General features: G+C 34.8%; 1 protein-coding gene and 1 long non-coding RNA gene across 6 annotated transcripts in view; one reads left to right on the top strand and one right to left on the bottom strand.

The window, feature by feature from the left end:
• Positions 1-15,477, top strand: part of LOC136831429 (uncharacterized) — a 148,424-nt gene that overhangs the window by 64,889 nt on the left and 68,058 nt on the right. For all 5 annotated transcript variants that reach the window (XM_067091884.1, XM_067091882.1, XM_067091880.1 and 2 more), the window contains 3 exons: positions 8,057-8,159; positions 8,996-9,090; positions 11,353-11,459. In XM_067091884.1, coding sequence (XP_066947985.1) covers positions 8,057-8,159; positions 8,996-9,090; positions 11,353-11,459 — 305 coding nt within the window. The remainder of the gene's footprint in view (positions 1-8,056; positions 8,160-8,995; positions 9,091-11,352; positions 11,460-15,477) is intronic.
• The window catches only part of LOC136831432 (uncharacterized), a 108,475-nt gene continuing 101,924 nt past the window's right edge, over positions 8,927-15,477 (bottom strand). The window contains exon 4 of the long non-coding RNA XR_010850871.1: positions 8,927-10,739. This is a non-coding gene — a long non-coding RNA (uncharacterized lncRNA). The remainder of the gene's footprint in view (positions 10,740-15,477) is intronic.

The raw sequence follows: 15,477 nt of genomic DNA, 5'->3' as shown, positions 1-15,477 counted from the left end.
CTCTTGACCAGGACATCCAAGAAAGGAATTTCTCCTTCCTTCTCTTCTTCTAATGTGAACTTGATGTGTTCATTTAGTTTATTTATGTTTTCTAAAAACTTGTGTAGATCTTCCCTTTCTCCCTTGTAAATGATCAAGATGTCATCAACGTATCTTACCCATTTTACGATATTTAAGTTCCCTTTATTTACTTTGCCCACCTCTTCCTTTTCAAACCATTCCATAAAGATATTGGCTAGAATTGGTGAAAGACTTGAACCCATGGCCACGCCATTTTTTTGTATATAATTTTAAATGCCCTTCGGATACTAAGCCTACCCATTTTCCCATTATGTTGGAAAGAAATTTCTCCAGCCTCCTCTGCGGTGATCTCGCCGATGCCACGATCGGTCTTAGCGGGCACCCTTCCTTGTGGATCTTGGGGCTACCATAAATATATGGGATCTCTGGACTTTCCATTGATTTTACTCTATGTTCTAATTCTTTTCTTTTGGTTTTGTCGTGGATTTTTGTCAACGCTTCCTTACTTCTTTGTTAAAATTGCACTGTACCCCTAATGTCCGGTTTTTTGTTGCAAACCTCATATGTGTTTTCATCGTTTAACAGTTGTTCTAACTTATTCTCGTATTCTGCAAGGCCCCATTACTACAACCGCCCCCTTTGTCTGCCTTTTAAAATCTTTATGTCCTTGTATTTTCCTAACCTATCAAAAAGAAAAGAATTAGAACATAGAGTAAAATCAATGGAAAGTCCAGAGATCCCATATATTATGGTAGCCCCAAGATCCACAAGGAAGGGTGCCCGCTAAGACCGATCGTGGCATCGACGCAGATCACCGCAGAGGAGGCTGAGAAATTTCTTTCCAACATAATGGGAAAATGGGTAGGCTTAGTATCCGAAGGGCATTTAAAACATAACATGAACCTGATAGACGAATTATCCAAAATTAACGTAAAGACTGCAAATTTGCAAGTTTGGATGTAACTTCCCTGTTCACTAACGTTGCCAGTAAAGACGACGATGGAAATAATAAAAAGAATATGGAGGAGGGGTCTATACATGCGACATAGATCATGACGTTTTAATAAAAATGCTAACAGCGGCCCTCAGCGTTAATGTTTTCAAGTGGGCGAAAACCATTATATACAAAAAATGGCGTGGCCATGGGTTCAAGTCTTTCACCAATTCTAGCCAATATCTTTATGGAATGGTTTGAAAAGGAAGAGGTGGGCAAAGTAAATAAAGGAACTTAAATATCGTAAAATGGGTAAGATACGTTGATGACATCTTGATCATTTACAAGGGAGAAAGGGAAGATCTACACAAGTTTTTAGAAAACATAAATAAACTAAATGAACACATCAAGTTCACATTAGAAGAAGAGAAGGAAGGAGAAATTCCTTTCTTGGATGTCCTGGTCAAGAGGGTAGGGGAGAATTTAAAATTCAAGGTATATAGGAAGAAGACACACACCAATTCATACATACATAGGTTCTCCAGTCATAGGAAAGAAATAAAAATAGGATTAATGACAGGGCTGGCCATCAGGGCTTATAGGATTTGCAGTCCCGAATTTTTAGACCTAAGAGTTGGATTACCTGAGGGAGAGTTTTAGGAGATTAGGCTACCCTAAGTATTGGTGGGAGGGGCACATATCAAAGCAAGGAAAAACTATTTTGGGAGAGGGAAAGGATTGAAAAGGAACATTTGGTAGGAAAGAAAATAATTACAGTTCCGGACAACAACTCTATTGCACCCATCAACAGGAAGCTAAATAATTTCAAATTGATAGGCAGCTACAAAAACACCATTAGGAATAAAATAGTTAGAAACAAAAAGTCGGTAGAGGGGGAAGAGATTAGAGGGGGTTTATATGGCAGCGTGTCTAGACTGTGAAGAAGGGTACTATGGCGAAACTGGCAACTCATGTAAAGAGCGAAACAAACAACATCTGCAGAACATAAGGCATTATAATCAGACGCCGGCAGTTGCCAAACACTGTTGGGAAAATGATCACAGAATAGACTGGGAAAATATGAGTTTTTTGTACAGGAACACCAACAAAAACATCTAGACTGGTTGTAGAGAACGCCTTCATAACTTGCGCAACAACACGATGACAGGAACACCGAAACGCTTTGAAGACAGCATATCTAGAAAAAATCATATACTCCACAGTAGCAAGGAAACGAAGAAAACGCAAGAGAACGCACGGAAAACGGACATCTGGAACCAGGGATCAGAGAAAGACCAAGGTCAAGAGAGGGTGGAGGTCACACAGGAAGAGCTAGGCGATTATAGGATTAAAAGTACCCAGCACACAGATATAAATACAGCCGGACTATGCGCTTGCTCATTGTAATGGATACTTGATAATGTGGACTGTTTGTCCAAGAAAGCTTGTAACTTTTGAATAAAACTCTATTAAATACCATCCAGTTTGAATGAGGTCCTCTTAGTAATATATATATATATATATATATATATATATATATATATATATATATATATATATATATATATATATATATATATATATATATATATATATATATATATATATATATATATATATATATATATTAACTTTATCACATACACAATTGTTCTGTGCATTAGTAGAATTACTAAAAGGACCTCATTCAAACTGGATGGTATCTAATGGAGTTTTTATTAAAAAAAGTTCTGAGCTTTCTTGGACAAACAGTCCACATTATCAAGTTTGTACGGATACTTGATAATGTGGACTGTTTGTCCAAGAAAGCTCGTGAATCCTTTTGAATAAAAACTCCTAGATACCATCCAGTTTGAATGAGGTCCTTTAGTAATATATATATATATATATATATATATATATATATATATATATATATATATATATATATATATATATATATATATATATATATATATATATATATGTTTATACAGGTAGTGCTTGAATTACGATAATTCACCTTAAGTTAATTCAATTCTGCGATGGGGTTAGCAATTAATACTGATACGACAATATTTAGAAAATATTTTTAAATTTCGTGCTGGGTTCAGGCAACAGTGTACAATCAGGCAGCGAGAGAGATCAAATTTACTATAGACCAATTTCTTTTCTTCCATCTCTTTATCCCATCTTCTAGTTAAAAAAGTAAAAGAGAATGATAAAAGTATTGTTAGTAACGTTATACTCTTGTGTAAATGCATACAGTCTTCTAACTTTTTTAGTGTCCACAGGGACCCAGCAGACACTTGCATATACTGTTCTCCCCTTCTTCATAATCTCATGTACATAAGCATCATTTCTCACTATCCTGCCGTCTAATTCTTAATATTCTTCTTAATGCTGTATTCTCAGGATATCAGTCTTAGAAAACTAAAATTGTCATTTCATACTAGTCTAATATATAATTCATAGTTTTGTATGCAACTTCAATATACAGTATTTGATTGAAAAGATTTTATTCAGCCTGTATAATTTTTCTTAAATATTTAAAAGACTGTTCTCATTAATCTTTCTTCCATTAAGTGTTTATTTCATCTTTCTGTGTATACTTTGTCTTCATTACTTTACTTCTGTTTTTCTCAGATTAATCTGAGGCCCATCTCTCAAGATACAGTATATGATGCATTCTATTGTGCTTTTTTCTGACTCATCAGTATATTTCAATTTCATCAAGTTTCTGTGTTACCATAATCTGAACCTTCTTATCCAACTCCAACCACTTTTTCCATTATAAAATCCGTGTCAAGGGCAAATAAGTACAAGTGACATAAATGCAATGCCTTTGGTACCTTTGCTTTTACATACAATTTCCAATCTTTTGGCTTTGCATCCTCATTCCGTACTCTGGAAAACATCCAGATGTCATTTCATTTTCCACATCTGTAGTGATTTTATTACCTAAGTGCTCTCCCTCTCCTAAGTTTTTTATTGCTTATTCAACTTTAAAAGCTAAGTTTTTTATTGCTTATTCAACTTTAAAAGCTAAAAATTAATTAATTTGTACGTTCAGGTCTTTTGGTTTTGGTGCTATGAGTCAAATTATCTCCCACTACATATGTTGTCATGACCTCAGGAGAGTATTCCATGCTTCATTCTTTCTTCTTCTTTTGTTGTTATCAGCCATTTCATCCTTTTGACCTGTATTTTCATTTTATTTTTACCCATGGATGTCATCAATACTCTATGGGGTATACAAGCACCAGTGCTACTTGCTGGATACATGGTTTTGCCAGTATTGTTTGCTTATTTTTGCAGATATTCTCTTATTTCGTCTTGTGCTTCATTTACCTATACTATTCAGACTAGATTACTCACTTTCTACTTTGCATTTTTTACCTCCTGAAATTTTTCTTCAGTAGTAAATTTTGCTTTTGTCTATTTGATATTGTGTCCCATGTGTCTTCCATTATCCAAGGTTTCTGCCTTGTTACCCCAAATCCTAGTACATCTCTTCTAGCAGATTGGTATACAATCCTGATGTTAGTCCAGTCCTCATTGATTGTCTACACCTCCTCAGGTACAGTATGTTTCTAGAACTGCAAAACTAATTTGACATTTAATTGCAAAAGCCTCCCATTGTTCATTTTCAAGAGGCTTTTTTGTAGGGTGCTTTTAATTTCTCTTTCAGGGTGGCAGTAACAAGTTGGTGATTACTTCTTATAGCTCCTCCTTTGTCGCTCCTCTCTGCATCAATATTTACTGCCGAATTAACAGCCGTAGTGTCTGCCCTAGATTTAGTTCTTCAAAGTAGTGACTCTAATTTTGTCATATACTCAGACTCTAGAAGCACCTTAGAAGCTATTAAAAATTTAATAGCTTTCATCCATTAATTCAAAAAGTTCAGGAGTGGCTTTTTTCGTATATATTGTCGACGTAAATCAGTCTCTTTCTGTTGGGTCCCTTCTCACGTGGGGATTCATGAAACGAGATGGCAGACAGGGAAGCGAAAGGTGCTAGTATTTTATTAGAAACCTCTTTCAGAAAAGTGCCTCATACAGATCTAAAAGGTCCCATTAGATCTTATGTTTTAAGTAAATGGCAAGAAAGGTGGACTTCTCCTCTTCTTGCCAATAATAAGAAGTATAGAAATATTAGGGATAATATACTACCATGGTCTTCGTCATTCCAGCTTGACAGATGAACAGGTTATTTTAACCAGATTAAGGATTGGGCACACTTGTCTAACCCATCAGTTTATTTTAGAAGGAAGCAGCCCTCCAGAGTGTGCTTACTGTGACGAGACACTAACAGTGGAGCACATTCTGGTGGTCTGCCCCAGATATTTTAACCAAAGAGAGAGATATTTTCAGGGTAAATCCCTGTCTGATATTTTGGGAGATGAAGCAGATATTTCTGCTATCATCTCTTTTTTGAAGTGTATTAAAATTTTTAACGATATTTAATTTAATATATTTATTACATCACGTAGAATTTTAATTACATTAAATTTTTTATGTATATATCACATCATTCATTAAACTTCATACCCTTATTTATTGGTCACATCACTTCATTTTATTTATTAATCGTTTCCTTCATGAATTCATAACTTTAACATAATCTATTTTCTCTCCATTACAGCGTTGAATGGCCTTGTTGGCCCCAGTGCCTGGGCTTTTGCCCTAAATATCATACATCCAAAAAAAAATCCTTTGTCGCTCCTAACATTCTTCAACATTCTTTTTCTCACTATATTAATGACTATGTGCTGTATTTAATTTTATGATTGCCATGTAGAGGTGTTTAAGTGTACTTATGGATGGCCTTGTGCTGGAAAAGAGTATCTCCAGTTGCATGATTATTTGATCGCACATAAGTCCCCAATGCATATGACCCCCCCCACCACTTTTAACCAGGAAATATTGAAAAAAAAAGTTTTCGTGTTTACAAGTAAGCATTTAGTTTTACTGAAATGTATATGGCTTCAGCATGGCAGGAAAAAAATTTCTACAAAACATGCACTTGTGACAGTAGGAAAAATTTTTTTTATAATAATTTTACTGTAATCTCTATAATATTTCTGCTGTAATTTACAAGAGAAAACAAAAGCAGCTTAGGTATAGCAGACATTTTATAACAAGCTACCAGACAAGTTGAAAATACCAGGAACACATGACATCAGACAAGAAGAACAGTCCCTTACAATGAAGATATCATATGTGAATGCAATAGTAAAACAGTACCGTAGGTACAGAAGAAAGCATGTTATAAGAGAACCAGCTATCAGTACGGTTAGATGAAACATAAAAATACCTAAGATTGGAAAACATCACTGTTCATAATGAAAAAAATCTTGAAAATTCATCATTATCAAAGCCTAAAAATGCATTTTCACTAATGGTGGTATCACTGTATTTCCACTGTTGTTGTTGTTGACATGATAATACTTGTGTACAAATGCACCCCACTTTTGTATGTAGTTTGCTCCCATTATATGTTATATAACTTGTGTTTTCCTGCCAATTTTTGTATTCATAAGACCAGCAACAATTCTCATATTTTTGTCTGGAATTTCATTTGTAACATTCTTCAGTTTTGAAGTTCATCTTATATCTAGTTTTGAAGTTTATCTTGTATTTCTTTTGAGAGTTCATTCTTTAGTGCATAATGTCCATATGTGGAATTTGTATTTTATTTATTGAAGCATTGGGGAGAGACGTCTATCTTGCTATGTTCCATTAAAACAAATATCAAGCCCTCACTTTTTTATACATAGTATGTGAATACATTATTTAAAAAGACATTTTCAGTATCCTATTTTTTTTTTTTTTTACTGTGAAAATGAAATTCATTGCAGGAAATACAATTGAACTTGTAATGTAACTTTAGGTGCCAAAGTAAGAAGGCTCCACAGCAGAAATCATATATAGTATACTGTACATTTATGTAAATATTTAACAACGGCAAAGAAGAATGATGTAATAAGTGTAACTTCTGCAGCCTGTTTCAAGGTGGTTGACTAGCTGTAGTTTACCAGATTGATATGTAAACTGATGACATGGTTAAAAAAATTTGTTTTTCAAGAAGTGTACTTAGTACTAACTGCCCTTTAACAAACAATGACAGCAAGCCAAGATTGCTATATCTGACATGCTCAGTATGCTAATGTTCTTGGAAAGCTATATTCCTGACCACCCTATAGTTGGCAGTACACTTAGTAACTAAGTGCAAAAAGAGGTGCAGTTGTAATGGGTATCCAGTCATGTGGGTGTGTGAGGAATTTAGGTAGATGATGAAAAAGCCAAATCAGCCATATGGTAGAGGGGTGTCACAAATAGGATATTACAGTGCACAGGTCATTTCCCTCCTGTACGTAAAATGCTAAAGATGAATTGGCAAACTAAATGCTGAAATGAAGCTGCATGTAAACTTTAATCAAATTAAGCCAACTATAGTAAAAGACTGTCAACAGTGAATAAAATTATGAAGTGGCGTAAATTTTGCTCAGAATGGGGAAAAGGGGGTGTTAAACATGGTTACCTAACAGATGGCAAACTATTACCATTTGTTTGAACTGTAATGCACAGCTTATTGCTACATATCTTTTTTAGGAAGGAATCCATTGCCTAAAGGCGGTGTAATCATTGGCTTATATATCTTGAATGCATCTCCATTATCATTGAAAAAGTTGTGGAAGAATTGCTCAAATTTTCTAGAAGCAAGATGATGGGTACTTGAGACATTGACATTTTAGATAAGATTTAAAAGGAATAATTTAGGCTAAAGTACAAATTACTATATAATCTCACTAGGCCTATTGCTATATTATTATTATCTTATTTCTTTTCCCATTCATAAGCACTGTGATTCACAAACAGTGAGTTCACACAACACAGGGAATGACTCGAATATTCCAGGGATGCTGATTCTGCTGGATACACATCCAGGTGGAATTGTTAGTTTTGGTTTTGCAGTTGTCTGAGGAGTGTTGACACACAGATAAGACTATTACAAAGTGATGGCTTGTACAGTAATAACATAAAACCTTGTTTTTGGAAAATTTCTTTTTATGTGTTACTAGAATATTCTTTTCTAAATCTGAATTTCTGTAACTTGCAGGATTTATTGGACCTCATATTCACTACCCTAAGCCACACCAATCGGTTTGTGAGGGAAACTGGTTTCAATGTATGTGCTGCTCTAGTATCATGTGGCTCAAGTGGTAAGTTTTATATACTTATTATTAGTTTGGTTATTGTTTTGATATTTTAAGCTAGAATTGTTAATTATGTTTATTGTAGTATTCAAAATGGGCTTTTTTTAATTTTTAATTACAAGTCTCTTCAAGCCATGGTCCTCTGGAACCAAGATGTGCCCACTGTAGGGGTTCAAAGTTTTACGTACCAAAATTGCAATTAGGAAGAGACTTCAAAAACTGTCTCAAGAACAGGGGCAACAGTGTATTAAATCAACATGTAATCATCCTCATAAAGTGAATATTCAAGTTTATTTAAACAAGAGGCCCACTGTGGGGCTGCAATATGGATCTGAAATTGTAGATTGGAACATATGTGTGAAAATTATGACACTTGCAAGTGCAGCAAGATTGCTCAGCTGAGCAATGTGGCCTCTGGGCCTCTTGTTTCAAGGACTTTAAAGTATTGTTGCCTTGCATAGCCTTAGACTTTCAGTTCAGGATATACAAATCTCTTCAGAGATGGTAATGAGTAGTTCTTTGCAATTTTCAAGAATGGGTTTAATGTATTCCTAAAGTCATGAAAGAAGTAAGTTCTTTTTATTTTTTATAATATATAATATTTACTTGATATTGTTCTCAACAGTTAACAATACTAAAAGCTTCTGCGTGGTTAGATTGCTAATAAATAATTAGAAATAAGAGTTAACTGTAGATCGTAGGTGTTCATGTTACAGGAAAATTATATTTAAGACTCCCCATTTTGTCTTTTAAGTGAACAGTGTCAGGTATTGTTTATTTTACTTAGGATAATTTGTATGGTTATATGGTACAGTATGATTATACAAAAATTATTATTCCAGAGCCAGCAGAATTACTGGAGACAAATCCAGTGTTTACATTTGGTGAACAGTTGTCTCAAAATTTAGCAAAAGGATTAGCTGACAACTGGAGTCAGGTAAGACTATCTGGAATTTAGTTTTCATTAAATTTGTGAATACAGTTACCCATATTTTAGCAACTTTTTTCAGAACTGATGTATCAGTTTACACTTAAATTTTGTCTGTGGCATGAATAATGCATATCTCTTAGCTTTGGTGTAAGGTTGAATAATGCATATCTCTTAGCTTTGGTGTAAGGTTAATAAGTTTTTATGTGTTTTAAGCTAATTGTTTATGTACACATTAGTAGACGTTTATACTTTTAATGTGTCATAAGAAGTTCATAAACAACCAACTAGCCCTTTTAAGAAACATTGACAATACATGTACACTGACAATGAAAGGTGTTTTGGACTGAATTGACTTAGTACCAGTGGGCTAGATCACATAGGAAAAAATTATTGACTCTGAAACTGAAAACTGGCCTTGCTTTGGAACTGAACGTTGACGTGTGTCTCTGAAGCTGAAGCCTGGCCTGGCTTTGGAACTGAAGGCTCATCTGTTTGAAGCTGAAGACTGACCCTGGCTTAGAAGCTGAAGGCTGACCTGTCTGAAGCTGAATCCTGGGCTGGCTTAAGAGCTGAAGGCTGACCTGTATCTGGTGTCTGAAGCTGAAGCCTGACTGGGGTTAGAAGCTGAAACCTGGCCTGCCTGTAGTGCTGAAGGTTGACATTTTTGAAGCCAAAGCCTGGCCTGGCTTAGGAGCTGAAGGTTTGAGCTGTCTTTATTGTCTAAAACTGAATAATCGCCTTGCTTAAGAGCTGAAGGCTGACCTGTCTCTGGTCAGTGAAGCTGAAGGCTGACCTGTTTCTGGTGTCTGGAGCTGAAGCCTGGCCTGCTTTTGAGGCTGAAGGCTGAGCTGTCTCTGGTCTCTGAAGCTGAAGCTGGCCTGTCTTTGGAGCTGAAGGCTGCCCTATCTCTGATCTCTGAAGCTGAAGCTGGCCTGTCTATGGAGCTGAAGTCTGACCTGGTTCTGGTGTCTGGAGTGTAACCCTGGTTATGTTGCAACTTATGTCTTTGGCTGCAGCCATGTCCATTTGCTTGGGTCTAGACCAGTGGTTCTCAAACTTTTTCGTGAGCAACCCTATTTGGAACATTTCAATCCTTCGCGACCCAGAATAAAGTAAAGAGAAAGAAAATGTACAGTGATACAGTATATACACTGTTTTGGAAAAAAATAATGTGTACAGCTTTTCACTCACAAAACTAAACTAGTGGGATCCATGGCACTGCTTTTCCCTTTCACAAAACTGAAATACACTGAAAGCGTGATAATTTTCCCGTGTCCCTGTGACCCATCAAAATTGATCTCGTGACCCAACTTTGGGTTGCATCCCATAGTATGAGAACCACTGGTCTAGATGTTGCTGAGATCAGTGCTCCCTACATTGGTGCTGTCCTGTTCATTTCACATGTCTGGTCATGAATTGTGGGTCTGTGCACCTATGTGACTCAAGATGTGGTTTCTGATATTGGCATGGCCCTGGTCCAGGCATGGGTCTGGTCTTTGGATGTAAGCCAATACTGTAGCACAACTGGTCACCACTCAAGGCTACTCAACTCTTGACATCAACACTTATCTAGAACTGTTGTAGATTATTGACACATCTTTGTTGCTGCAAGCTGCCATGCCATTGGTCTCATTTATGACTGTGCATCATCTTACCTGAAAAAGAACAAACAAAGGACAAAACTCAATTAAAATTTTATACATTATAGAGTAATGCCCAAAGTGAGATGAAATAGCAGTGAAACTACAACATAAATTAACAAAGTACCTAATATTATAAGTGTATTTGCAGTAGTTCTTCCCTTGAGTAAACAAAAAAACCCAGGCATACATATTAAAATTAATTTCAAGTTTACATAGGTCCCAAAGGAAGCTATTGATATTAGGTAGTTATCACTTCTGCCTCTGAAACCAAAGGAAATTATGTTAATCACCATCACAAACGAAAACAGTCACAATTCAAGAAATACAAAAGAAATGTTTTAAGAAGGAACATGAGAAGGGAAGTGGTGGGATGCACAAATACTGATTCAGATGTGTGCTCTTACAGATATGCCAGTGTATGCAGGGATGAGATTGGTCTTTTTTTTTTAATTTAAGAGGAACTGGCATGTCTGGGATGTTGTTTTCGCCAGGAAATAGACTCATCATAAGTATTGGGTTTATTGTGAAAATAACTCCAAAGTGCACAATTGTTCATTGGATAACCGAATGTTTTATTTTAGGTACGTCTAGCAGCATCATTGGATAACCGAGTGTTTTATTTTAGGTCCGTCTAGCAGCATCAGTGGCTTCAAGGAAGTTTCTACTATCACTTCCTCCATCAGCAAGAGAAAAATTTTTCCCTCTACTTTTGCCTCGCTTATGCCTTAATAGGTAGGTCATATTTTGTTTTATTTGATATTATGACCACATGCATATATCATTAAGTCTAATGATGTTTTTTGTCATCAGAGGTTTTAGTGGGAAAATATATTATAATACTGAGCTTAGGTCCAAGGAAATAGTAGATGTTTGGTATTAGTATAATATTTGTCATCTGTTTTACTAAAAGCGGTTAATACGGTAAAAATTTTGACTGGAATGCTTAACTGGGATTGCTATGAAATTTGGAGTATAGATTTTACTGCTTCAGTGAAGTGATTGTTTTGACTCATTTGATCTAACTGAAGATAGTGAAGCTGGAAGAGACCACAACAATACTGTAGTCTCAAAGTCCTAGTCCCTCTAGGGGGGATAGTGCTGTCGGTGCATCTCACGTTGATGCACTGTAGGCATTATTAACCCCTTCGGTACTGCATGATGCATAATAGGCGAGATGCTGTATCCTGCATTTTCCCAACTTACCCTAGAGTCCGTATAACCATGAAAGAAAAGGTTTTAATAGCATCCATTCTACTTTGTATATTAACCCTTAAACGCCGAGCCTCTATTTACAAAAACGTCTCCCGTATGCCGGCGGAGTTCGGGAGTTAGCGCCGAAGCGGAAAAAAAGTTTTTTTCAAAAAATCACAGCACGCTTAGTTTTTAAGATTAAGAGTTCATTTTTGGCTCCTTTTTTTGTCATTGCCTGAAGTTTAGTATGCAACCATCAGAAATAAAAAAAAATATCATATATAAATATTGAAATATATGACAGCGCAAAAAAAAATTTTTCATATATAATTTTATACAAATCGCGCAGTGAGCAAAACGGTTAAAGCTAACAAGTTGTTTTTTTTTTTCTTTGTATTGTACACTAAATTGCGATGGTTTTGGAATATAACAAATTGTAAAACGATCAAAGCAACACAGAGAAAATATTATCACAAAATGATGCATGAATTCGTAACGTGCGGACGTAAAAAAATTTTTTTTTCAAAAATTCACCATAAATTGAAATATTGTGCTAGAGACTTCCCGTTTGTTGAAAAATGGAGCTAATTGATTGAATATTACTAGAATGTAAGTGTTTTAGCTTACAATTGCAGTTTTCGACCATTTCGGTCGAGTTAAGGTTGACCGAAAGTCGAATTTTCTCTATTTATCGTGATTTATATGAAAATATTTCAAAACTGATAAAAGCTACAACCATGAGTTATTTTCTGTTGTATTGTACATGAAATTGCGCACATTTTCATATCTAAAAGTTTATGTAACGACTAATATAAAACGGTGCAAACATTACGACAACGTGATTTAAAGAATTTCTGAGATGTTCGTCGAAGTTACGGCAAGAGATGTAAGGAAAATGTTTTTTCAAAAATTCACCATAAATCGAAATATTGTGCTAGAGACTTCCAATTTATTGCAAAATGGAGGTAAATGATTGAATATTACTAGAATGTAAGCGTTTTAGCTTACAATTGCGTTTTTCGACCATTTCGGTCGAGTTAAAGTTGACCGAAGGTTGAAATTTTGGCAGTTATCGTGATTTATGTGAAAATATTTCAAAACTGATAAAAGCTACAACCATGAGCTATTTTATGTTGTATTCTACATGAAATTGCACATATTTTCATATATAAAAGTTTATGTAACGACTAATGTAAAACGATGCAAACATTATGACAAAATGACGAAAGAATTTCTGAGATGTTCGGCCGAGTTACCGTGCGCAGACGTAAGGAAAAAGTTTTTTTTTTTTCAGAAATTCACCATAAAACGAAATATTGTGCTAGAGACTTCCAGTTTGTTGCAAAATGAAGGTACATGATTGAATATTACTAGAATGTAAGAGTTTTAGCTTACAATTGCATTTTTTTACCAAAATTGCGCACATTTCCATATATAAAACTTTATGTAACGGCTAATATAAAACAGTGCAAAACTTACGACAAAATGACGAAAGAATTTCTGAAATTTTCGGCCGAGTTACCGCGCGGGCGTAAGGAAAAAGTTTCTTTCAAAAAATCACCATAAATTGAAATATTGAGCTAGAGACTTCCAATTTGTTACAAAAAGAAGGTAAATGATTGAATATTACTAGAATGTAAGAGTTTTAGCTTACAATTGCATTTTTTTTTACCAAAATTGCGCACATTTCCATATATAAAACTTTATGTAATGGCTAATATAAAACAGTGCAAAACTTACGACAAAATGACGAAAGAATTTCTGAAATTTTTGGCGAAAGTTACAGCAGCTGGCGTAAGGAAAAAGTTTCTTTCAAAAAATCACCATAAATTGAATATTGAGCTAGAGACTTCCAATTTGTTGCAAAATGAAGGTAAATGATTGAATATTACTAGAATGTAAGAGTTTTAGCTTACAATTGCGTTTTTCGACCATTTCGGTCGAGTCAAAGTTTGGTCAAGGTTGAAATTTTTGTAGTCGACGTGCGGTACGCCCACTGCACCCAACAGACAATTTTAGTCGACATATGATACGTCCAGTCGGCGCTTTATGGTTAATGGAAATGAACATGAATTCAAAATATACACACGTGTATATACATGCGCATATATATATATATATATATATATATATATATATATATATATATATATATATATATATATATATATATATATATATATATATATATATAGGTATATATATATATAGTCGACTTATTTACTTAATCGACTTACTTATTTTTTACGATAAGTTGCTACGACAATATAATATATATAATAATATTTAATTTTATATTTTGCTAAAATACGAGCCGCATTTACGATACTTTTTTTCCGCTACCGCAGAGCGCTCATATCCGAGAGATGCTCAGCTTTCGCAGCATAGTGTGTTTGTGTCGTTCAAAATGGTAAAAGATTCATATTTTTGTAATGTATTTTGTATTTCTATTTTTTGCAAATAAATCAAATGTAATAACAAATTACCGTATGTGATGGCTTATAATACGCATGTCTGCATAGGACGCACCCCAATTTCAGCAGGACACTGAGGGAAAAAAATAAGGTTTCCTAGCCTATGCTCATATGATTTTGGTAAGTAAAAACTGTAGTATTAGGTTATCATATGCATATTGTTTCTTACCAACAGAATCAACAAAAACATTAATAAAGAAGTTATTTACCATATTTATATTTATCAAAATATGTATTATACAATCAGCCATTTACTACGATCGAATGTTTCGCCTGCTGCTGAAAGCTACCTCATAGGTTTACCAATAGATCGCAACACATTCATTTGTAAACATTGTTTCTTACCGCCAGAATCAACAAAAACATTAATAAAGATGTTACCTACACGGTAATATATGTTATATATATCCATTGTATATTATAAAAGTATGCAATCAAGGGGTAAAATTCAATAAATAAAAATGTTTCCTATGTAACAGCTCGAGTCTCGTGAGCAACTGAACAAAGCCATGTTATTATTCTTAAAAGAGAATGCTAGCACGAGTTATGAAGTATCAACTCAACGGCCTTGTTATTATGCCTAAAGAGAATGGTAGCAGGAATTGTCAACCACCAATTGATCGGGCCATGTTGTTATGCGAAAGAGAATGTTAGCAGGAATTGCCAACTACCAACTGAACGAAGCCTTGTTATCCGTAAAGCTCTCGAGATAATCACCAATAGGTGGCAGCACACGTACTGTTTATATCTATAAATGTGGAATGCGGCGATCCGCTGTAGACAACGATAATGATATTAACATTTTAATGAAAGTATCGATAATAACAACATAGATATTGATTATAATACTAGCAGTAGTAATTGCGGTGATGGTAAGTGTGATAATGATAAATAATTATAATAAACTTTGTTTTTTAATAGGTTATTAGGATAACACCGAATTTTACGCTAGGCTACAACATCTACGTGACGTTTCATGTATAATTTCGCCAAAATTCTAAATTTTGAGCCTACATTATGTACAGAGGACGAGGGGGATTTTTAGGCCATTTTTTTGTTAAAAAAGTGCGTCTTATACGCCAACA

Source organism: Macrobrachium rosenbergii, chromosome 48, assembly GCF_040412425.1.
Source record: "Macrobrachium rosenbergii isolate ZJJX-2024 chromosome 48, ASM4041242v1, whole genome shotgun sequence".
NCBI lineage: Eukaryota > Metazoa > Arthropoda > Malacostraca > Decapoda > Palaemonidae > Macrobrachium > Macrobrachium rosenbergii.
Note: the sequence above shows the minus strand (reverse complement) of the source record. Positions and strands in the feature narration are given on the sequence as shown.